This window comes from Eleutherodactylus coqui, chromosome 4, assembly GCF_035609145.1.
Source record: "Eleutherodactylus coqui strain aEleCoq1 chromosome 4, aEleCoq1.hap1, whole genome shotgun sequence".
In the NCBI taxonomy this organism is placed as follows: domain Eukaryota; kingdom Metazoa; phylum Chordata; class Amphibia; order Anura; family Eleutherodactylidae; genus Eleutherodactylus; species Eleutherodactylus coqui.
In genome coordinates this window covers 89,430,715-89,455,186 of record NC_089840.1, presented here as the reverse complement: position 1 = coordinate 89,455,186, position 24,472 = coordinate 89,430,715, and the positions used below count along the sequence as shown (strand labels likewise).

Genomic DNA, 24,472 nt, shown 5'->3' with positions numbered 1-24,472 from the left:
TTTATTGGTTTTATGATATTCAAAACTTATCAATCAAGAATTACAACATTACAGTAATGTGTAGCGTCCAGCAGCAAATAGATTGAACAGATAAATCAGGAGTTACTTTACCAGATGTCATTTCTAATAAACATACAGGGTAAAATAAAAGTAAAAGTGCCAATTTTCACTTGTTCAACTACTGCAACTCCTAATCAAATAAATCAGTAAAAACATTAGAGAACCATAAAGGAGAGTAATGAGTGGGGGAAGACAAGAAGGCGGGAAGAACACATTAGGAAATAAAGGAAGGGAAGAAAGGGATGGGGCTGTAATGTGGTTTATTATGTGAGTGAACCTAAAAAAGAAAAATAAACTTATTCTATTAACCTGGCTGGAACCATGCTCCTCATAAATCTGTTGGGGGAGTAGATGAAATGCTTGAAGTTAAACTAGACTGCCCCGGAAGGGTCAAAGCTCTGGCTTTTGGGTTTCATAGGCGCCTAGTCTGCGAAAAACGGTACCAGGACGACCACATTTTTTCGTACAACCCTTCCCGATCCATAAGGATAGCTGTCAGCTTCTCATTGACCATGATCCGAGATAATTTGGTTTTCACAAAATCAATTCTAACTGAGGTTTTACTCCAGGAGCGAGCGACTGCAATCCGTGCAGCTAGGAAGCAATAGGATATGCATGTGTGTGTGTTTGGAGAGGTTAGGAATTAGTTTACGCAGTAGAGTTTCCCAGGGCGATTTTTGGTTATTTTATTCAGTAATTTTATTTTACTTATGTATGTAATTATTTCTTTTTAACCATCATGTCCCTCATGACATCATACAAGACCTCTGAGGGAGACTCATGTTTTGTTTTTATTTGACGCTTCCCACTGTAGCCGAGGCATCCATAGGAGCCCCAGTTACAGGGGAAAACATACCCTGTAGTAACATTAGTCACTGGCAGAGCTGATCAGGGTCTGCTAGGACCTTGTAGCTCTGCTGTGTTAGGGGATCCTGGCGGTCATGTGACTGCCGGCTCGTGTAGTGGAAGTTAAACTTCCACTTTTTAGAACATAGCACTCATTGAGCACTGTGTACTAGTGAAAGGAGAAGGCAGAAATGGTTTTAAAAAAAAACAACCTGCCTTCTCCTCTGGGTTATCAGCTGTCACTAACAGTTGACAACCCAACATCCTTCTGATTTCGTACAGAAGCAGGGACTTTAAACCGCCGCCGTATTTTTACCATCGGCTGGGTTTAAAGCCCAGGACCAAGCGCTGTATATTTACTGTGTTTGGTCCTTAATGGATTAATACTGATTGCCTAACCTCCCAGTACCCCCAACAGCTGAATGGGGAGGCAGTACGATTCCAGCAAAGACTGCATCACTTTCATTATTTCCTCAGGCTCAATGTTGTACATTTGGTTGTGAATTTGTCTTGCACTGAAGCTTACTGCAGCTCAGTCCTTTGTAAAGTAAACTGGACTGAGCTACAGTACCAGAAACAGCCATAAAAGGGATCAACCCTATTCTCACTTGCACAAGGAAAGACTACAAGCAATGGGATGAAACTGAAAGGGAGGAGAGACAGATTAGATATTAGAAAAAAAACTTTCTGACAGTGAGGGTGATCAATGAGTGGAACAGGTTACCACGGGAGGTGGTGAGTTCTCCTTCAATGGAAGTTTTCAAAACAAAAGCTGGACAGACATCTGTCTGGGATGATTTAGTGAATCCTGCACTGAGCAGAGGGTTGGGCCCGATAACCCTGGAGGTCCCTTCCAACCCTACCATTCTATGATGCAAACAATGCATGAACTGAAATCCTTATTTATAATCTCAGCTGCTTCACTTTGCTCTTAGATTCAATTTTCATGCACAATTTTCTTTAACAAAATAAAAATAGTGAATGTGGCAACTGGCTAGATTGTGAAATCGATGTGCATTCATTATAAAAGTGTAACATGCTTATTGCAAATGTGGAATGTGAAGCACAATAGAAATCTTTAAGTTTTACTTAAACTACCTTTTATACTTTTACCTAACAGTTGAAACTTTTCGGCTTTTTGTTGCTTCAGGCAACATTTTTTTTTCTCTTTTGGGAAAAAAAAGGAGGGGATATACACACATGACAACTAAAGAAAAAAATATGGAAGACAGCTGCAAGAACCAAGACTGGCACCAGAATATAAAAAAAGGGAATAGGATAGCTACATCCATTACTGAACAAGCTAGAAATCTGCTGGCAAATTATGAAACGATAATTATGTATCACATGTAAGGACATACAGTATATATCTGTGCGTTGGGCACAGCTGCATTACGATACAGTCTCTGACATATTGATTACTACAATAATGTAAACACGAATAGTCATGGTCGGAGATCAAAAGAAAGGGAGGGGGAGCCACAATGGAGCTGATTTATAGTCCAGCATCATAGACCACCCATATTACAATTATAGAAGGCTTAATATAAGAAAATTCACTTCTACATGTATGAAAACTTCAGGCATTTGCATTACGGAAAGTTAGCCTAGCATATCACACCAAACATCAGCAAATTAAAACTTAAAACTAAAACACTGTCAAAAAAATGCGTTGTAAGGTCATCACAATCGCACAAATTAAAAAAAGGACACTGCCAATATATTTAGGTATGGGGCGATTTATTTAAGACGCTTGTGCAGTTTCCAGAAAAAAAAAAAAAAAGACAACAGAAGTTGCTGATATTGTAATAAATGTTGATTGAGTCAACCAATTAACTCAGAAAAGGGGCAGAAAAACAAAAACTAATTGGAGCCCTTTCACACTTTATTACAAGCCTTCTTAGCAGTGAAAACAAAAGTTCAGATGCATGAAATCTCTTAATTGTTTAATGATCTAAAAGTATCTATCGCCACCTAGTGAAACATCTGCTATGTGAACCTTCTAGTCTGCGAGACTGTTCAGTGCATAAGCCAGCTGAAGGGACATGGTGGAAGCAGGAAAATACTTTTCCCTTTGCAACAGATCATCCTGCATGAGCACAATCATAAATAATAGGAGGGTTTAAAAGGGAAAAAAAAAACATAATATATACCACAAGAGTAAGTAAAAAGTAATGAAGGTGATGCTTCAGGCATAATGCCATAGCAGTGAAACAATACACTAATAGCACGGTCCTCATTGCCACAGTAAATGGAACATGACGCGGCTATACATAATTGGAATTATACTACTCTAGTTGTGTCAGGTTTCAGAGACACCTAGAAGAATTCCTCATCAGTCCTCTTCTATTTCACACCTCGTTACTGTTGCAGCTCTCAAGACTCGTGAATGTTACATTTTAATTAAATTTTGTAGACCGGAAAAAAATTTAGCAAATCATTAAAATTTAACAAAAACATTATTCCAGTTAAATTGTATACATCAACTCCACAGAAAAAAGATCGGCACTAGATAATTGCTAGAATTGTTCAGTCGCTACATTGGAGTTAAAGAGCACACAAACGTGTGAAGAACAGAAGTTAAGACGTCAATACCGAAACTACAGGGAAGATACTGCAAAAGCTTTTTACTAGCGATGTCATGCGAATCCGATCAGTTGTTGTAGTTCGTGCGATGAACGAAAACAAAGTCTTGGTGAGAACTTACCTCTCGTCCTTGATAAGTGACCAGAGCAGCAAGAGGTTTGGCATAGAATCTGCTGTAAGAGAAGCCCAGACAGCCATACATGCTGTTGGCAGTGAGCTTCAGAGCCTTCTGTCTGATGTCATACTGAACATAAAAAAGGGAAAAACAAAAGAGCGAATAAACATAATGGTGTACATAGGAAAGTGCCTAACCTGTTCGCAGAAACAATGCATGATAATGACCACTACACCTACATCCAACCACAGGAGAAAAAAAAAATCTGATCCTGACGTAGCACTTTAGTGCAAAATGTTGTATTGTAGTTTATGCCAACCTTCTGCCAAAATTTTATGGGTGCAAAAAAATAAAAAAAATATTAAAAAGTAGGATTGCTTATTTTAATTATACATCATACATGCCCAGTCAATGATCCGGCTGCTTCCTTTCATGGTGCACATTATCATTACTGATTTTATGTGTATACCTGTAATGATATGCATCATTGACTATTCTGCTGGTTCTACACAATTAACATTTGCAGGGGTCAAGAATACCAATAATCTATCTGGAAATAAAACAGAGGGAACATTAAATACATGACTAGGCATTCATCCACAGGCCTTCCGCTCATCATTACCTGCAGGTACATGTCTGGATTGAGGTCGGGCTGTTTCATCAATTGCTTGACATGACGTCTTCTCTCCACTAGTTTCCGGATCTCCCGAGGTAAGATTCCCATTTCTAGATCTGGATTAGGTAGTTCTGGAATCTCATCTTGCTCCTCACTCTGCAAAGGAAAAAAACACATGGAAGAAAAGCGTTAAGCAGCACAATCCTTAATTCTGCTTCCTTCTCTCTACAAACACAGGAGTGCATTGCAAGCAGCAACATTTCTTAGTCTCTAGTAGCTATAGAATCTGTCCTAAACTGCTGTCCCCGCTCAAAACGTGCTGATTATCTTGCAAGACGCCAAGCAACTAAAAAGGAAAAATCAGAATCTAACAAGACTGCTTCTAGAAGCGCGGGCAATTTTATTCATAGAGGGAAAAAACACGGCTTGTTATCGACTGGATAGCACTACATTTAACCCATTGCTTATGGCAGGTTTGCAGAAAAAGGTTCTGTCGTTTTAAAAGCATGAGCTAATTAAGCTGTGTGCTACATTTGTAAAGGTAAGCAAGGCATAATGAGTGACCAGTAGGACCTTTTAGGTTGGGAACATTAACAACTGCTTAGTTTAGGGAAGAGAATGGGTTATAGCTGCATTATACAACAACATTATATACATACTAGATAGAATTAAGTTTTTGGAACACCTGATCTGCACCATAAAGCCCCTTCCTTGTATTTCACGCAAGCCATTTCTCCTTAGTCTGTCTTTGGGGGAAATGCACAGAGTTTGACACTCAGGAGAGCCGATTTCCATAAATGCAGCCCTTTGCATAAAACTACTTGGACACAAGCACTTGTATAAATGGTCGTGCCAATGATCACTATGCAGCTCACTAACCTCTCTTGCATTCTGAGCATTAGCAGCTGTTCGATGCACTGTGGTGAAACAGATGTTATACTCCTGGATAATGGAGGGGTACAAGCTGTTGAAATCCAGAAGCAAAATGAACTTGTCATAAAACCCTAAAAAGAGGAAAAGATATTACAGAATTACTAAGATAAAATGTACGTAGCTAGGACCAGCCAAGTCCAGCAACCAAAGCCACCAGTCTAAGAAGTCCAGAATAAATTGAATTAGCAGCTACAACATGTAATATTGAATACGTACAAGTGTATCGCAGCGCCCTTAGATTCGATGGCCGGGTGCACACTTCCTGTGCGTGCGACTTGCACCCTGAGGCACACCTGTCCATGTGCGATCCAATTCGCACGGACACAACGCATAGACATGCAGTGGCAGGTTTATTTCTCATCCGTGATACGGACAGGAATAGGACAAGCGAGGAGTTATTTCACATGGACCATCGATCAGTGTAAACAAACTATCAATCTGCATAGCCAATAGGCTATAACGCGACTGTGTGCTGCCCAACAGCACATGGTCCCAAATATGCTACTGTGCCAAAAGCCTTCTAACGGAGGAATACCTGAAAGGACACGTTCACATATGAATGGGGGGCTCTGTTCAGCGAGATCTGATACAAGACCCCAGACAGAATAGCACAGCATGCCGTCCTATTTTGTCTGCAAAAATGCAGCAGGATGGAAATGCAACAGACCTCCTTATCGTCTTTGGGGTCAGTCTAGCATCTTGTGCCAGTGACGTGCCAGACCCTAGTCCACACCTATGCCAGAGTCAATCAATGGAACTCTTAACGCGGATCTGAAAGAAACCAAAATGCTTTCCCTCTTGGTCCAATAACGTAGAGGGAGCTTTGGACTTTAAAAGGGTTGCCGGTTACTGGACAACCCTTTTTGAATAGGATTCCCTGGGGTAAAATAATAAACAGCCTACGAGAGGCTGCAGGGTCACGTTCTTGAACGCCTGGCGTCATGGTGCCCAGCATGTGAGCGCGATGGCAGGAGAATGGTCAGTGACAATGCAGCCTCTCATTGATTGCAGCCGTCATCTGATTTAACCACAGCAAGCTGCAGCGCTGGATCCTGGTGGCTGCGGAGGGCTAAGTATCTCTCCGTTTATTATTTTTTACACACGGGGTCCTATTGAAAATGGGTTGTCCAGTAAGCCCTTTAACCACTTCCCCAGGACCTAAGCTTACGTGTTATGGATGGCACGGACTCAGAAGCTGAACACGCACCATGCACAGTGGTAGCCGGCTATGACTGACAATGTCGATTGCAGAATGTGAAGTGTTCACAGAAGGAGGGTATTCCCTCTGCGACGTCATTGGCAGAGTGACGTCCAATTGCCACACAGGCTGACAAAAGCAATCTAAATCGCAGCATGCCACGATTTGCCACGTTTCTCCGCGGTGAGCCTATCTGTTAGATAGGCTCAGTGCTGAGACCTGTCATTCCACCACAGGGGACGCGCTATCACAATTTTGAGTGGGGGTATAATTAAAAAAAAAAAAAAAAAGGCAGTTCAGGCAAGGTTTATCTTATGCCTAAAGGGCCACTCCAGAGAGAACACATTTTCCTACCACCACATTCTTCACCTGATTGGCACACTCAGAACGATTCCTATCTATATTGCAGTCACTTTCATGCAGTGCAAGCTCCAGTCAGCATTGTGATATTCAGATTTCTCCTTGCTTTCCCTTTGCTGTGCAAGCATGATGCATCTGTACAGCATCACATGACCAGTTAGAGCCAATACCATCTCTGCCTGCTGTGAGGATACTGTTATAATCATTACTTTCCATAGTCCCATAAATAAGTTAAAGACCATGTGTACACGGTCAGGAGCATGAACAATCATTTTCTTCATTATAAATGTGTGACAGATGCCTTTACTCATCAGCCGTAACTATGACAGTTTATGTCTCCACCTGCGAAAAATCTGTGTGGTACAGTTCATTGTAATTTCAGTATTCATGATGACTGAAATAGTGACTCCTTGACAATACACACAGATAAGTAACTTTTAGGAGGTCACATTGAGAGCACATGACCCATCTGAAGAGAAGGACTCCAGGAATGTGCCGATAGACAGAAATAACTAAACAAGGTAATACTAGCTGACTGATATATACTGGGACTAGTTACATAAGGAATGAATAAAATAAAAATCACCAGTGGCCCTTTAAGGCGTTCACAGTGGAGAAGGATACCAATTATATTTCTTTTTTTATTTCAATAAATTTTGTACTCTTTAAACATTTATTTTTTCATTTTTCTGTCCCCTGGGTATTTTAATTTGAGATGGTCTGAAGCCAGCTCTCCCCCATGTTTACAGCAGGAAGCAGATAGTCCCGTATATTGTGCAGTGGCCTATCCTGGTATTGCTGACAGCTCCAAATCTCTTCAATGGGAGCCATGTCTAATATCAAGCCATTGCACAATGTACGGAGCCATGCTGCTGTTCATGCTCCATACAGGGTGACAGCTAGTCTGACGAATAGCTGAAGGGCCAGGGTCTTGAGCAGCGAACCCCCAACAATCAGTTATTGATAACTATCCTCTGGATACTAGAGAACCTCTATAATAGGCTGAAATTCATGACAACTGTGGGAGCCTTCAGAAAGCCCCAGACGGCCATGGCAAACCATTGGCTGGGAACATCCACCAGCTATTAAAACAGGGATCAATGGACACCTTTCATGTACATGAATGGGAGGCATAGAAAACCTAGAGGGCGTCTCCATTCTGACTTTAGTGGAGATTACTATGCACTCCAGCGATCGAACATTTATGCCATTTCCTATAGTTTTCTAGACTTTAATTGTACCATAAGTCTATATTAACTGTACTTGGGGTGGATTGAATCTACATGGGTTGAGAGGCAGCATTAAATTTAATGCTGTAGGGCTATTGTCTGGATATACTGGAGTGGGTTTGGATCAGACCCGAGGTGAGGCGTGACATCCCTTTTGCTCAAACCACGGTTCGTCGGGAGCCGTACAAGTGAGTGCTGCTGTGTGACTATTTAGTCTGATTTAACTATTGTTTGGATAGAATGGTGTAGGGTTGGCGGTATTTTTGCACTGTGAGTGAAAGACTAATTGTACTGCATGTAGCAACATTAGTTGTTCTGTATGTGGCCAAATCTGACAACTAAATTGCTGCAATTATTATAATGTAGATATTGGCATTAAATGAGCATTAATTGGACACTAAATTTTGGTATTTATTAATAATGGTCTGGGGAGGATAAATTGTGCACTGCATTAGGGTACCAAGTAAGAATTGCATGGTGGTATAAATTTGGGGAAAACTAAACCTTTACACTAAAGACCTATTTATACGCAAAGACAATCTTTCAACCGACTGAAAGATTGACTGTTTAGCGATCATTTTGCATCAAGTGTTAATGGACACTAATGTCTATTAACACTTTATTAGCTTCATTTGTGTGTAAAAGGGCCTCCGGGAGCAGTTTGCAGAGCATAGCATGTGGTCTGAACTCCGCACACAGCTGCATTATTCTCGCACGGGCTGTTGGCAGAACACAATGTAATCTCCGACTCCCGTGCAGAACAGAGTGTGGTCCCAATGTATTTTAAGCTCACCTTAAATTCATCGTTCAGCCGAAGAGTAAAAGATGAAGTGTTTACATGAAACGATGAGCGCTTATATGCCATCGTTTGAACGAATTTTGAGTGATAATTGTTGTGTGTAAATGGGCCCTAACATTTCAGTGGTGATTAAAGGGGTTGTCCCGCGGCAGCAAGTGGGTCTATACACTTCTGTATGGCCATATTAATGCACTTTGTAATGTACATTGTGCATTAATTATGAGCCATACAGAAGTTATAAAAAGTTTTATATTTACCTGCTCCGTTGCTGGCGTCCTCGTCTCCATGGTGCCGACTAATTTTCGGCCTCCGATGGCCAAATTAGCCGTGCTTGCGCAGTCCGGGTCTTCTGCTTTCTTCAATGGAGCCTCTCGTGCAGGATGCCGGCTCCGTGTAGCTCCGCCCCGTCACGTGCCGATTCCAGCCAATCAGGAGGCTGGAATCGGCAATGGACCGCACAGAAGAGCTGCGGTCCACGGAGGAAGAAGATCCCGGCGGCCATCTTCACCGATAAGTATAGAAGTCACCGGAGCGCGGGGATTCAGGTAAGCGCTGTGCTGTTTTTTTTTTAAGTCCCTGCATCGGGGTTGTCTTGCGCCGAACGGGGGGGGGGTTGAACCCCCCCCCCCCCCGTTTCGGCGCGGGACAACCCCTTTAAGTCTATTGTATTTAATTATTTGTGATTGCTTTATGCATGAATTTACACTACTTGCATCACAGTGCAATATGCTACCAGCTGAGTCCATTTGCTCAACTGACCCTATCTTTAAGGGGTACTGGGTTGAAAACTGTTTGACTGGGGGGTAACAGGCTTAAAAAAGTTGTAAGGCCAGCTGCACATGGACATATTTGCACTACGGCAAATACCGCCAACAGCATGTAATGGAAAAACACCTTTTCCTGCACACGAGAGGAAATCAATTGTGAAGGGGAAAAAAAATAAATAAAAAATTCGCAGTATGCTCTATTTTTAAGCGGCTTCCAAGCGGACAGCTTCTATTGAACTCAATGGAAGCAGTCCGACCTGCAGCTCTTCTGCAATGACATTGCGGAAAGGTTGCGGGTACCCACGTCATCGTTTACTGCCTGCGTGGGAAAAGCAGGAATTTAAATTAAAAGGAAAAAAAACTGTACTGCACATGCCCAGTGGCTCGCCATGCGGACCACCTGCAGTACAGAAATAATACTTTAACTCTATATACAACTATATACAAATATATTCCCTGTAGTCAAAATTTGATACCTAGGATACATGTAAAAAGGAAAGGTTCTTCCACTTTCTGTTTATGGGTTCATCAGGGAGCCTTTGGTGCTGTAATTCTCCGTAATATGGAAACGAGCACCTGAACAGCGACATTTTCTTTATACCCAAATGCAAGAAGGAACATTTAACCTCCAAATAAACTTTGTCTAAAGAATCTTATTCTGTGCACCTATGTAACCCAGAAATACGGCTATACAAAAATAAAAAAGGAGTCTATCGACCACAAGACACACAGAAACCTTTATGATTCCTGTTAGTCATACATGGGCGACCGAACATATGTAACCGTTCAAGACGTCACTGTACATTACAGATGGTGGAAGGTCAAGGGAAGAGACAATGATAACATCTGTACATCTATAACTAGATCATAGGCAAAAAAAAACCTCACAAGCGCTACATAGATGGCACAGGTGTGATGTGTGGGTGGGTACTGCATGCCTCATTGGGGATTTGGTACTAAGGTATTGATTATTCTGTTACCAACTAGGGCAAGAGTAGGTACTTCCAGGGGAAGGCAGGCCCTTCTCAGGGTCAGTGCTCTGTTGAGGCAGGGTTTTCTAGGTACAGTAGCACTAAAGTCTGATCCCTTTACTCACTTTCTCTATACCCTTTCTTTCAACTGTTAATAAAAGTTAGGCTTTATTAACCCTGTAACTGCAACACAGCAGTAATACTCTGTAACTGCCTTAAACAGCTTAGAACTAGACCTGGCCGACAGCAGATGTGCCAAATCTATCCCAGTGGCTCCTGCTGTTCAACAAATTAGTGAATCTTCTTAGGGCACTTTCACGAGTGCATGCAATTTTAATGCGTGAAAATCCTATCATTTCCCCTGCAGCCGTATGTGCGTATTGAAGTCACTATTTTTTTACCCCGTCTCCTGTCGATATGCATTAAAAAAAGCTTCATAAATACGCATGCAACTATGTATTTGTTGCATTTTTTATGCAATCCCATGGACTTTAACAAGCGAAGTTAGGCCAGCTGTCCACAGGCGGTGTGATATACCGCCGCGGATTTACGCCGCAAGGGAGCATTATGTCACCACTATTTTTTATACGCGAGGAGAAAATCGACATGATTTTCCACTTGCTTACATCAGGCTGCACTTTCGATAGTTAATCTGCACGCGGTTAACGCAAGGAATGCTTTGCATAGGATATCGCCGCGGGTGAAATATCACCCATGGACAGGAGGCCTTATGCGGTCCATATTACATCCGTAAGAAATGCAGATGCAATGCGGACAGAAAATACGCCCATGTGAATGTGGCCTTAGAAGTTAGGCACGTTACATCGCCTCCTGGTTGGCTTCATTTACGCCGTATTTTTCATTGTAGCGCATTGTATGCCACACCCTTTTTCTCTAATCCATGCCATTTTTAGAGACACGGTCTAGCGATGTGCAAAAAGTGTTAACACACAGAAATCTGGTGCAAGTATACGAGTTTGTTGGCACAAGTTAAACCAGAATGTTGGCCCAATTAGCTTAGTAAATCTCATCTATTGTTTCATTATTCTCTTCCAGACTCCTAACTAAAGCAGCAATATAATTGTTCTGCTTGCTCTGAGGTTGCCATGGTAGCATTAACAAGCTAACTTTCCTGCACATGGAAATCTTATCATTTGACTTCTACTCTTATGATTGTGAGGGTCATTGGGCAGGATGCCCAGCTAGCCAGTGAGTTTAGTTTGTCTAAGGGACATTTATTTTGCGTCAAGAAGGCAAACAGGGAACTCTGATTTGAGCCGACAAAACAGCAGCACATAACCACACAGGGGGTCTTTTATCACACAAGTATGGTGCAAATACATTTTACTGGCATCTCCATAAAAGAAAACAAAAAACAGCATGATCCATTAGCTTCTGTATTTTGGACTGTACGCTCCCCTTACAGCAGCACGGCACCCAATACAAAGCAGTTTGGTCTCAAATACTGTGCACAATTCAATTCCGTATTTAAGACTTTACTGGAGGATACAGCACAGACAATCCTCTGAGAGGCCTTGGTCTGCTGGCCATCCACAAGATGAGGGATAACTTTATGATCATTGGTTGTCCAACCGCTGGGACTCCCCCCACCAATCCTGAGAACGGCGTTCTAGTCGGTCCCCAAGTGAACGGCATGGAGGTCTTGCAGGAACACTGCCGCTCCAGTCACTTCACTGATGGCACAAGAGATTACCAAGTTCAAGCGATTCAGCACTCTCCTGCACAGTCATTGAAATAAATGGAGCAGCCTTACACCTACACAAACTCTGTTCTATTCACTTGGGGATTGACCACACTCACGTTCTCTGTACTGGTGGGGGTCCTAGCAGTTGGAACCCCAGCGATCATAAAGTTATCCCCTATACTCTGGACGAGGGATAACTTTGTAACTTGGCAGAATCCTTTTATAAAAAACATACACCTATGTCAGTTCAAGATGTCAAACACAGATCTCGAAAGTAGGGGGAAAAAAAACAAGAAAGAAAAAACAAAAAAAAAAAAAAAAAAAAAACCATCTTACCAACTTTTGGGTCTAGAACCAAGCCACCAGAATACGCAGCCTTCCGACGACCTTTTTTATTTTTATTTTGATCTACATTCATATCCTCCTCTTCATCAACCTACAGTAAATAAGATAGTCCGTGAAAAGGAAACCTTACAATTTTTCCAATACTACGTAGCTTTAGCCTGAAAGGTTTCATTTTCACGAGGGGAAAGGGGAGAAATTGGGTAGCAGATTATGGGGTGCTTTTTCTCCTAGGTACTGAAATTCCCCATATATAGATGCAAATTCCTATTTGGGCACATGGCAGGACTCCGGAGGGAAAGAGTGCAGATTCTGATGGAATCATTTTTGGATGTCATGTTGCACTTGAAGAGTCGTCTCTCCCCCCTCCCCCGAGGTACAAGTACAGTGAAACCACAAAATTGACTCCATTTTGGAAACTATACCCTCAAAGTCATTAAGGACTACAGTGGGCATTTTGACCTCACAGGTGTTTTGTTAATATTGGGCCATGAAAATTTAAAATTACTATTTTTTACAATAATACATAGGTTTTTCTCATTTTCCCGAGGGAGAATAAGACAAAGCACTCAATGTCTCCCGAGGACAAAAATGTCCCATAGGTCGATGTAAACTGCCGGTTGGGCACACGTCAGGGCTCAGATGGGAAGGCGCTCCAATTCTGCCGGAATAACTTTCAGATGCCAGATCACATTTGCAGGGCCTTGGAGATACTCAGTACATTGCAATTACCCCAAAAGTGACACCTTTTTGTTAATTACACTGCTCAGGATATTCATCTAGATGTGGAAGTACCACCATGCTTTGGGGTTTTACTGATATTTCGACTTATAGAGTGGTGGTGTATGCAAGCTGTGCAGAGTACACTACAGTAAAATATTGCTTCCCCCGGGCGTCAGTATGATGATGGCGATACTAAATGTATTCAGTTTTGAAATTATTGTACATCCCCATAGTCAGAGAGCTACACCTGCCTGCGGAGTTCTGTGAGGGCTCATTTTGTCAGGACAAGTTTTCATTGGTACCATTTTAGGATACATACAACTTTTTGACCGCTTTTTATTATGTTCTTTGAATCATTAAATTTCATAGTAAATTTTATCAGTTGAAATTACATTAAAAAGTAATATATAAATAATAATAATTTGGAGCATTGGCTCACCAAAATACTTACCACAACCTGCTGACTTTTCTTGAAAGATGGCTTATCAGGTACTAAAAAGTCATTTTCAGAGAAAGCATGAAGCAGAAGGTATTCATTCCGTTCAGAACGTCCACCCATCAGGGTCCTTGACTGTTTCAAAATTAAAATTGTAAAATTATAGAATTGGAGCATTTTACATAGAAAACAAAAAATACATGTAAGGAACAGCTTTGCTGTTTTTTAACCTTCGGTTTAGGAATAAAAAATCACAACTTAGAGTGAAATCCTGATCACAACAGTGAGGAATGCACATTAACAACATTTTGTTGAAAAACAGTCTTTTTGGTTGGAGTTTTTGTGAACTTTTCCTTTTGCCAAAATCACTGTGGCCAGATATAACAGATGGAACGGGGTATTCCAGGCATTTAATCCCTTGCAGAATTTATGAGCTACCTTCATCCTGAGGGAGAGGTCTTCAACACTGCAAGAGGTTAAATGCCCAAAATACCTCTAAGTGGTTTATCTAATTAGAAACTTTAAAGGACCTTTTACACACAAAGATTATAGCTCAAAATTCGTTCAAACGACCGAAATTGAGCGATAATTGTTCAGTGCGAAGCGTTGAGCGAGAGGCGGACAAAAAGCCCGCGACTCACCGGAAGGATTTTCAGTTTGAAAGCTCTGCACCAGTACTAATGACCTTAACAGGGAAGTTAGCGCTCGTGCATACGCTTAACAGAATGCCGGCCCGTGTAAAAGGGCCTTCAATGTAATGCCATCAATATATGATCAGTGAAACAAATAAATGTGTCAGGAGTGCGCCAAGCATCAAAAGGAACAAGATTAGGTAATAGTCAGCAACCAGTAGAACAATAATGAGTGTCAACTCACCTGGTGCACGGTAGGAAAACCCTGTATGAAAGGGCTCCTACCGTCACCTATCGTCCTGGTCGGTGTATAAGATAAATCGCCGGTTCCACGATCCTGATGTCAGGAGAGCCGCAAGGAATCCAAGCGGTCCAACGAGGGACGCTTGCAGTAAGATTAGTCCATGTAGATGAAAATAATGATCGGCGCTCGTGTGGGTCCAACCAAATAATCCTCGCGATGTAGATTAACATCAATTTCTTTTTATTGGTGAGCAACGCGTTTCGTCAGCCTTTGCCTTTCTCAAGCTGAGCTGAGCTTGAGAAAAGCAAAGGCTGCCCAAACGCGTTGCTCACTAATAAAAAGAAATTGATGTTAATCTACATCGCAAGGATTATTCGGTTGGACCCACATGAGCACGGATCATTATTTCTTCTACTTGGACTAATATAAGATCAGTGGTGGTTCAACCCCGCCAGTGCTGTGTTTAAACTGCCGTGAGTGCAGCAGCCTTTTCAAAGTAGCAGCAGTATCTGACATTCAAGTTCTGGTCTTTTCTCTTGAGGGAAAGGGAAGCGGTTGCTGCTATCAAGTGTGAAGTAGTGCATAGTAGACAATGAAAGGAACATGGCGCTATCAAAAGCACAGTGGCCCTTTCAAACACCTTACTGGCGGTTGGTGCCAAGTGTCAAGGCCCCATTGATCTAACATTCGTGGCCTAACCTGAGGAGAGATCATAATTTTCAAAATACCATGTAACACCCTTTAATGTAGAGTTACATTCTGGGTGTGCAGAGTTTGTATGGAGGTGAATCAGGAGCTAAACCCACTCCATACAACGTGGTTGCAGCTTTTAACCCTTTAAATGCCCCGATCAGGGTTCGGGATTACCAAACAGTCCCCACGCAATGAAATCTTAGGGTGCCGTTCGGTTGCCATTGCCTTCTGAAAGTCCCTAGGAATGCCATTGCAGATCGCCCATCAAGACTGGTAGACTGCCTGTCAGATCATAGTAGAATATAATACTATGGTATCACATCACACTGCAGGAGCAAATCAAACCATCACAATCCATGTCTTCTATGAAGACTTGACTTTAAAAAAAAAAAATTAAAAAAAAGGGTTTAAAAAGAAGTTTTTAAAAAATAAAAAAATAAGAGTTAAAAAAAAAAAAAGAAACCTCTTATAATAAAAAAAGGAAAATTAAAAGAAAGCAAAAATTAAAAAAAAATTATTGGTATCACTACATCCGTAAAAGTCCAATCTATCATTGGAATTGAATTTTAAAAAAAAAAACACATCAGAATTGCACTTTTTTTTAGCCAACCCATCTTCAATTAAACATTTATTAGAAAAGCAATGAAAAAGTCAGTCGATGGGAAAATTTAAAAAAAAAAAAAAAAGTTATGGCTGTCAGACGATGGCAGCAAAATATTTTAGGTGGTACAGAAAAAAGAAAAAATATATATATAAATTTTGTATCATTGTAATCGTACGGAGCCATAGAATGAGGTTATGTCGCTTTGCAGTGTGCACGCTTTAGAAATAAGACCTCGCACTAATATCAAGTATTTTTGGTTAGCCATTAAAAGGTATATCTACAAGACGGCTTGTTCTGGGTATGGCGGTTTTTACCCGCATAGGCTTCTGTACTGAATTTAATATTTTTATCTTGTAAGGGTTTAAAAATACTGGAGGGGGAAAAAAAAAAAAAAAAGGGTGTGTGAAGGAGACTTTATAGAAGCTTAAGAACTACTGAACATTGGCTGTCAGCAATGCCAGTATCCCCCAAAGAGAAGAGTGCTGTAACACAGTGGTCCCCAACCTTTTTGGCACCAGGGACCGGCTTCAAGCAAGACCATTTTTACAAGGCCCGGCAGGGTTGGGCGGGACATGGGCGGGGCTTTGGTTATAGGGGGCGGGGTTATGAAGGGGGTTGGAGTTTAGTGCATTCTTATTTAGTTATGACATTAGAATGTCCTGGCAGTACACACATAGGGTAGTGTATAATCCCCCCCCCCCCCAGAACACACATAGGGCAGCATATAATTTATCTCCCCCCCCCCCAGTAATAGACAGCCCCCATCCCTCAGTAATAGACAGCCCCCACCTCTCAGTAATTAGCAGCCCCTCCCCCTGTAATAAGCAGGTCCCCCCCCAGTAATAAGCAGGTCCCCTCCCAGTAATAAGCAGGTCCCCCCCCCCCCCAGTAATAAGCAGGTCCCCCCCAGTAATAGGCAGCGCCCGCCCCAAGTAATAGGCAGCGCCCCCCCCCCCCCAGTAATAGGCAGCCTCCCCAGTAATAGGCAGCCCCTTCCCCTGTAATAAGTAGCCCCCACCCCCCAGTAATAACCAGCCCCCCAGTAATAGGCAGCCCCTTCCCCTGTAATAAGTAGCCCCCACCCCCCAGTAATAACCAGCCCCCCAGTAATAGGCAGCCCCTTCCCCTGTAATAAGTAGCCCCCACCCCCAGTAATAACCAGCCCCTTCCCCTGTAATAAGTAGCCCCCAGTAATAACCAGCCCCCCCAGTAATAGGCAGCCCCTTCCCCTGTAATAACCAGCCCCCCCCCCCCCCCCCCCAGTAATAGGCAGCCCCTTCCCCTGTAATAAGTAGCCCCCAGTAATAACCAGCCCTCCCAGTAATTGGCAGCCCCTTCCCCTGTAATAAGTAGCCCCCCAACCCATAGACTTACCTCCTCCCTGCTGTCGCTCTCTGTCTGCTTGCCCTGACGTCAGCCCGGAACGCTTCCTCCCCGAGTCCTCTCCTGCGGAACTAATGAGCAGGGGACTCGGGGAAGAGTATCCTGGCTGCACAGACGTCAGTGTGCGCCGGCATCAGCGCGATTACCAGCGGGGAGCTGCGGCGCCCTCGCTGGTAATCGCTTCGGTGGTCAGCGGCGTCGGCACGCCGCGGGCCACATAGCACAAGGCAGCGGGCCGGATTCGGCCCGCGGGCCTTGTGTTTAGAGTAAAAGTTCCCGGCGGTGCCGCGGACCGGCGCTAAGCACCCAACGGCCCGGCCCCGGGCCGCGGCCCGGCGGTTGGGGACCCCTGCTGTAACAGGTACCCTATGAAGGTGTTCTTATAAAACCTGTGCGGCAAAGAAAAAGGTTGCTTCACAAAAGAAAAATGCCAGAGTCAAACATTCTACCTTCAAAATATAGAAAGACATTTACTTGTTACAGAGAACAAGTTTTTGGAATGAAATGGCACACAAAATGACACTTTCCTTTTAAACCAGCTCAACATGATTTTGGAGAGATGAATACACTGACAAGACACATCATCTCTGTCAACGGAGTCAGTTTGTTACAGTCGCTTGATTCAGTAAGAGCGACATGCTATGAAACTAGATCATTTCTAGTCATTAGAAATTTCAAGCTGAATTTGATGCACTCACTGGATGGAAAGGGGAAAGAAAAAAAACCCATAAAGATCTCAGAATGAAAGACTAGACAGACTTCAAACTATTTTGTGGAGGCACAACATGGAAAGGGATATTGGATGGCGGGGAGATTATATGACATGTAGGAGTTACAGTCAATTAAAAATTAAAACACACTCTCCATCATTTGTTCTAAAGTTTCTCAACAGAAAATAAATATGAGGAACATCCTTGGTTACTACAGCATGAAAGAAGTCACAGCAATTATTACAGAGGTATGGGAATCATATTGTTCACAGGGCTGAAGAAACAGAGAACACAAAAAAAGGAGATTACTGCAATGTCCGTAATGGGCAGATGGTGAACTGCACCTCGGAAACAAAGACTCGGCAAGTTCTTATTAACTTATCAAGAGGAGAAATCCAAAAAGCATTTATTACCAAGACGTTTCCTGCTATATTGGTGATCTGTAAGGCCAAGGGAAGGACGTTCAACTCGCACATGATCTGCAGTATGAACCTGGCATCGATAAGAGTGTTCTCCAGTAGGACGAGAAGTTGTGAGGAATCACTGCAGGTGTAAGTAAACATTGAGAAGACCGTTTTAGGATGTCAAAAATTGGCATGAAAAGAAAAAACAAACAAAAAAAAACCCAAAACACACCTTTCAACAGAATAATGTGGAACAGTTTCAGAACTTAGCAACTAAACTCTGGGCACAATAGCCGTGTGCCACACTTACTTGCATCACCACTACAGTGGTCACTTACTGGTACAGCACATCACTGCAGTAGGGGACTACTGGACTGGCAGCGGATATAATTGACAAGTATTGCCTTTTTTGTTGTTTTAATACAGATATTGTTCCAACAGATTTTTTTTTTTTTTAAAGAATCCCTCGACAACATCTAAGAGATGTCTCTTAAAATTCGAAAATTGGTTCCTTAGAGTAGAAGACCGTTATATAAAAGGGTAGGTGTCATCTAAAAATAAACTATTATATAAGCCTATACCATCTCTGCCTGCTGGGAGGACACCAAGCATGTGATTTCTATATTCAGCTCTAAAGAGAGCGTGTCTGATAGTGTCCAACACACAGGAGTTATGCTGACTGAAAAACGGACTCCTCGAATGGAACATAAAACCAAGTAAATCTCAGCTAGTCAGAACGAGATCACATGACCACCTGAAGAGGAATAGTCCAGGAAGTTTCAGAAAGAAAGGAAGAACTAAAGACGGTAATACTGGCTGACTTATATATGCTGTGGGGCTAGTTGCATAAGGAGTTTTAAAAAATGCCACCGGAGTGGCTCTTTAAAAACTATAGCAAAATGCTAAGTCTACATACATGGCATTTCGTTTTTCAGCGCCTTTGCAGTGTGTTTAGAATCAGTGCATTAAAAAATATATATATTTAATATATATAATTTTAAAAACGGCAAAGTTTTGAGCTAAAGGTTACAAAAATTTTAAAATGGCACAATAATACTATTAAACCGCGTGAAATACATGATGTTTTAAATTGCTGGGAAAAAAATGATGTTTGTGAAGGAGCTCTTTTCACATTTTATCTTTTATCTTAGTAGTTTCTAGAGTGAAGTGTCAGTATAAACGTGATGGGGGAATATAAACTAAATCCAATTGTTCTAGTCATCAGCACAGCGAGGGAATAACGGTTTACTTACAAACCAAATTCTTCAGATTTGCACAGAACACATTAAAGCAAGAAATCGGGATTTACCTTGAATTTGCAGAGGTCAAACAAACGCAAGTTGACAAAATCTTAAAATTTCTATGCGAGGCAAGAGCAATTTTAGGATGTATTTAGTTCAATGTCCAGACCAATCTTCTATAATGGAATATGTAGCGCTTACATTTTTAAAAAAAATCGTTCAGTCTGTCATGTTCGCAAAGAGCCAAAGTGATGTATCATTTAAGTTTCTCCCCATGCATTATTTTCAATGTAAAAGCAGCCTCTTCCATTATAAAGGTTGTTGTTTACTAGATTGGTCAGGTCACTGAGCTGAATATATACTTGTCAGCATATATTTTTTATACTAAAGACAATTTTGATTTTCAATGTCTTCAATATGACCTATCCAAGGTTAGAAGCAGAGGTGCGCTGTATCGTTAAATGGAATATTTGTGGTGTTGGAAGTTAAAAAATAAAAAAGGAACAATTTTCACGTTGTTCCAATAAAAAAAAAAATCCTCATGTCAGATGCTTGAAAACTAAAGTGCCCGATGTGTGCTGCAAGTGTAATAAGGACAGAAATATTCTCACCATCTACTTGATTTTTACCACTAGAGTCAACGGTCTAAGGCCGTGATCATTTATTTACACTGTATGGTTTGCGTTAACATGGCTGTCCAAATATTTGTACCCCGTTCTGAAAAATCATTTATAATATCGCACAGTAAAATGATTATTATACACCCAATTAAAACTATAAAAATATATTTTTTTAAAAAGTCATGTTGAAATTAAGCTTGTTCGATCATTCTCTCACCTCACCCCCATTAGTTCACTCAAGTTTAAAGGGAGCTGGTCACCTCCAGACAGCACCACAAACTAAGTTATGGTGTGGTTGGGGAGGTGACGGGCAGCCAGGGGTTTTTTTTTTGTTTTTTTTTAAACCCTCACAGGCTCCCCCATTCCTGCACTGACTGCTGATGAAGTATGCACGAACAGTCTCAAAACTGATTATTTCCAGACCATTCTGCAGACACTGTCCCATATTCTTCTATAGGAATGGGTTCACACAGTAGTCTAAAAAAAGTCAGATTTTCTGACAGTGTGGAAACAGGCAAGTGTAAAACGTACTTTCCCCAGCTCCCCGTCACTTCCCAGAACAGCACCATAACTTAGTTTATGGTGCTGTTCAAAGATAAGTCTCCTTTTAAAGTAACCCCCTTCACGTGGGTCCTTACTAGAGATGAGCGAGTATACTCGCTAAGGCTAACTACTCGAGCCAGCATTAATTGAGTATCTGCCCGCTCGTCTCTAAAGATTCGGCTGCCGGCGGGGAGTGGCAGGGGAGAGCGCGGAGGACGGAGGGGAGATCCCTCTCTCCCTCTTCCCCCGCTCACCACCGCAACTCACCTGTCACCCGCACCTGAATCTTTAGAGACGAGCGCGCAGATACTCGACTAAGGCACTACTCGCTCGAGTAGTTAGCCTTAGCGAGTATGCTCGCTCATCTCTAGTCCTTACTAAGGCTAATTTGCCTTGGTAGGTGTGTCACAATTACCCGATAATTATCTTTTTCTTACTGGTAGTTAAGCAATCTGTATTTCATAAACATTCACTCTTTGCTCCAATATAAATCCACTCTACATGCACAGACTTCCTAGTGAGCATATGAGAGACTTGTGTTATACACAGCAGCAGAGGCAATCAGGAGGCAGAGCAATAGTCTGAACTAAAGATGAAATGGGGTGTGTCTCCCTGAACCAATGATATAAGAAAGGGTGTGTCTTAGACAACCTCAGTAAAGATGGCTATCATTTCTCCTTAAGGACAGCACCTAGAGCAGCGTTTCTCAACTCCAGTCCTCGGGACCGCCAAACTGGTCATGTTTTCAGGATATTCTATAGTAAGAACACCCGTGGCAATGTCAGAGGCACCAACAATAATTACATCACCTGTGCAATACTGAGGAAATCCTGAAAACATGACCTGTTGGGGGTCCCTGAGGACTGAAGTTTAGAAACACTGACCTAGAAGGTGTGTGAGGAGACTTATAAGGCCATCCATGCTCTTCTGGGAGAGATGTAGATTTAATGGGCAGTGCTGTTAGAGGTACTAACAAGTGTTCTCTGTAAGGAGAAACAACACCTTTCCTAAGCCACATCTATACGCCTCTCACTAGCCAAGCCAGAAACCTACTACACACTGATGAAGGGCAATCACCTCGAAACAGCTGTCTATATATGGTTATTCTGGCTTTGGCTTGAAATTCCCAGTCATTGTTATAAAGCTTGTTTAAAAAGACTGGCATTGACTTGCAGGAAAGCTACCTTTCAATAGATGACACCACAGACAACCTCAAGTCACTGTAGATCTATGGTAGTCACAGCCCTGCCCCGAGAGAGCTTAAAACCAGCTAAGCAGCAAGATGTGAGCAAAATAGATGAAGAAGCAGGTTGGGAATGAGATAAGCCAAAAACGTAAATACCCGTATGCGTTACGAATGTGTTCTGGAGGAATCAGAATGCGTTCATTTTTCAGTATATGATGGACCAGTTCAGACAAGTGGTAGCTTTTACAGCGAATTAACTCCTTGGCAGAGATCTCAATGTCACAAATTATTCGACCGCACGCTGCATTCCTTTCAGCAAAGCCACTGCGACCCTATAGGTTGTAAAAATAAGAAAGTAATAAATGAAAAAACACAAATGGGACTCACTGTTGTGTATAAAATATACTTGTATAGACACATAGATGAATGGGAAGCAGGCGGGTTTTCTTTCTTGGATTATTTTAGTTTGTTTTTTTTAATAAAACACTAGCAAATTCTACTGCTTACATTTAATTACTGCAGAAATTGCTTTAAACAGCCCCCACCCCTGCCAATAAAAATTCTGCCTAATTTGAATATGGTACTTAAATTACACTTTTCCCCCCCCCCCCCCCCCTTCATCTCTGTATTTCAAAAGCCACAGCTTTATTGTTTTGCCTACATAAATTGCATGGGAATTTGTTTTCTGTAGGACAAGTTGCATTTTTTAATGGCACCATTTTGGGGAACATTATTATTGTATAAATTAAAAATTGATAGGGTAAAAGATTAGAAACAAAACCCCCACGTCATTGTACCATTGTTTTTCTGGATTTTACCATGCGGTATATAAAAAAAAAAAAAAAAAAAAAAAAAAAACACCTGGTAAGTTTATTCTACAGGTTATTCCAATTAGGAGGAAGCTAACCCTAGGTTTACGTTTTCCTACATTTGAACAGTAAAAGCCCTATTTTTGGGAATAATCTGTGATGTTGCACTAAAAGACGAATAGCGGTTTTAATTTTTCATCAACTGCACTGTTTAAAAGCTTGTTTATTATGGGACGACTTGTAGCTTTGTGCTTTTTTGGGGTACATGTGACCTTTATTTGGACTCCACAGATCAAAGTTGTCACCTATCCTGTGGATCAGGGATAGCTTTGTAATTTGACACAACCGCTTTAAGGCATCATGTATGATGCATGTAAATATCGAACAATAAGCCATGCCCATGTAATATTTTACATAACAAGGAGGAGATTTCAGTTATATGAATAAGACTTACCCCAAGTTTTGGCATAGTTGATCGCCTAAGTCGACCAATTTTTGACCAAAATGGAACTTTACATAAATTAATCCTTTGAAGAAGAACTTCAAGATCAAACCCATATATATCATGACCCTAAGGGGAAAAAAAATGTAAGTTTGTGTATCAAATGTAGGCAATTTGATTAAAAACTGTGCATGTTGGCACAAGACATTTTCACTGAAAAAGGAAGCCAAAAGTTAAAAGGTTCATGCTTTGTTGAAGCATAACTTATTACCTATCCACACAGACTTTGAATGTGGCAGCAGTGCGTGCACTAGACCGCCACTCCATTCTAACGGATCACTCATGCGATCATGGATGTTCCAATGCCCTGATCAGCTGGGATTGGGCATTTATGACGTATCCTGTAGATGGGTAATAAGTTACGATTCTGGGGTAACCCCTTTCAGATTGATCAAGAGCGTATGTGCTGAACAAAATTCACAAGTCTAGTAGTACACGAGACAAGTGCTGAACTACTTACTAAACTAAAATGCTTCAAGCATACTCACCACAATAACATCTGGGTCAAGTTTGTGTATTTTTGCGAGAAAAAACCCCAGAAGAGTCCTTTCAGTTAGGGCAATTTCAACATTTAAATTCTGACCAAAAGGAAACAAAAAGAGGAATTAAAAAAGTGGTTCTTAATCTCAATTCAAGGCATGAATATATAATTAAAAACACTATTTGGAATTGATGAAGAACTACCAACATTGTATATACCAGTGCTGATGAGTAGGAGAACCTAAGGTTTGCGCTTCGCATGTATCTAAGGCCCTGCGGGGTCATGTATTCACAGCAGTCACCATATTATTAATACGTAAACATGAATATGCTATAGAGGACAATCAGTGGGACCAAGTGCTGCAGAGGCTACCCAAATTATCCCTAAGTGAAACACAGACGGTCCCAGATCTACTTAATACGTAGAGTACTTTGCACCCCTGCTTTCTTGCACTCCATGGGAGTAAGAGGTGATCCCCTGTGCACAAGATGTAAAATTCACCCTGGTGGTCTAATTCACATGATGTGGAGATGCCCAAAATTGAATCGATACTAGACCGATGAGTATTCTCTGATTGATAGTGTCTATAAAGTCAGTTTACACCACTGGTTGGCATATTCGGCTATGTGAATGATTTACCAGTACCAGAGCCAGAACGGACTACTGTGGCAAGGTTACTGTATCTAGCAAGAAAATTGATTGCGCAACACTGGTTAGCTGAATCTCCCCTAATA

At 41.6% G+C, this 24,472-nt stretch overlaps 1 protein-coding gene across 1 annotated transcript in view; it reads right to left on the bottom strand.

Annotated features, from left to right (window-relative positions):
- Nucleotides 1–24,472, bottom strand: part of POLA1 (DNA polymerase alpha 1, catalytic subunit) — a 278,247-nt gene that overhangs the window by 195,919 nt on the left and 57,856 nt on the right. Inside the window, exons 17-25 of the mRNA XM_066599857.1 lie at nucleotides 23,746–23,835; nucleotides 23,210–23,326; nucleotides 22,103–22,278; nucleotides 18,366–18,495; nucleotides 13,702–13,821; nucleotides 12,522–12,621; nucleotides 5,103–5,227; nucleotides 4,230–4,379; nucleotides 3,614–3,736 (exon numbers count right to left, since the gene is read on the bottom strand). Of these exons, the coding sequence (XP_066455954.1) occupies nucleotides 3,614–3,736; nucleotides 4,230–4,379; nucleotides 5,103–5,227; nucleotides 12,522–12,621; nucleotides 13,702–13,821; nucleotides 18,366–18,495; nucleotides 22,103–22,278; nucleotides 23,210–23,326; nucleotides 23,746–23,835 (1,131 nt within the window). The remainder of the gene's footprint in view (nucleotides 1–3,613; nucleotides 3,737–4,229; nucleotides 4,380–5,102; nucleotides 5,228–12,521; nucleotides 12,622–13,701; nucleotides 13,822–18,365; nucleotides 18,496–22,102; nucleotides 22,279–23,209; nucleotides 23,327–23,745; nucleotides 23,836–24,472) is intronic.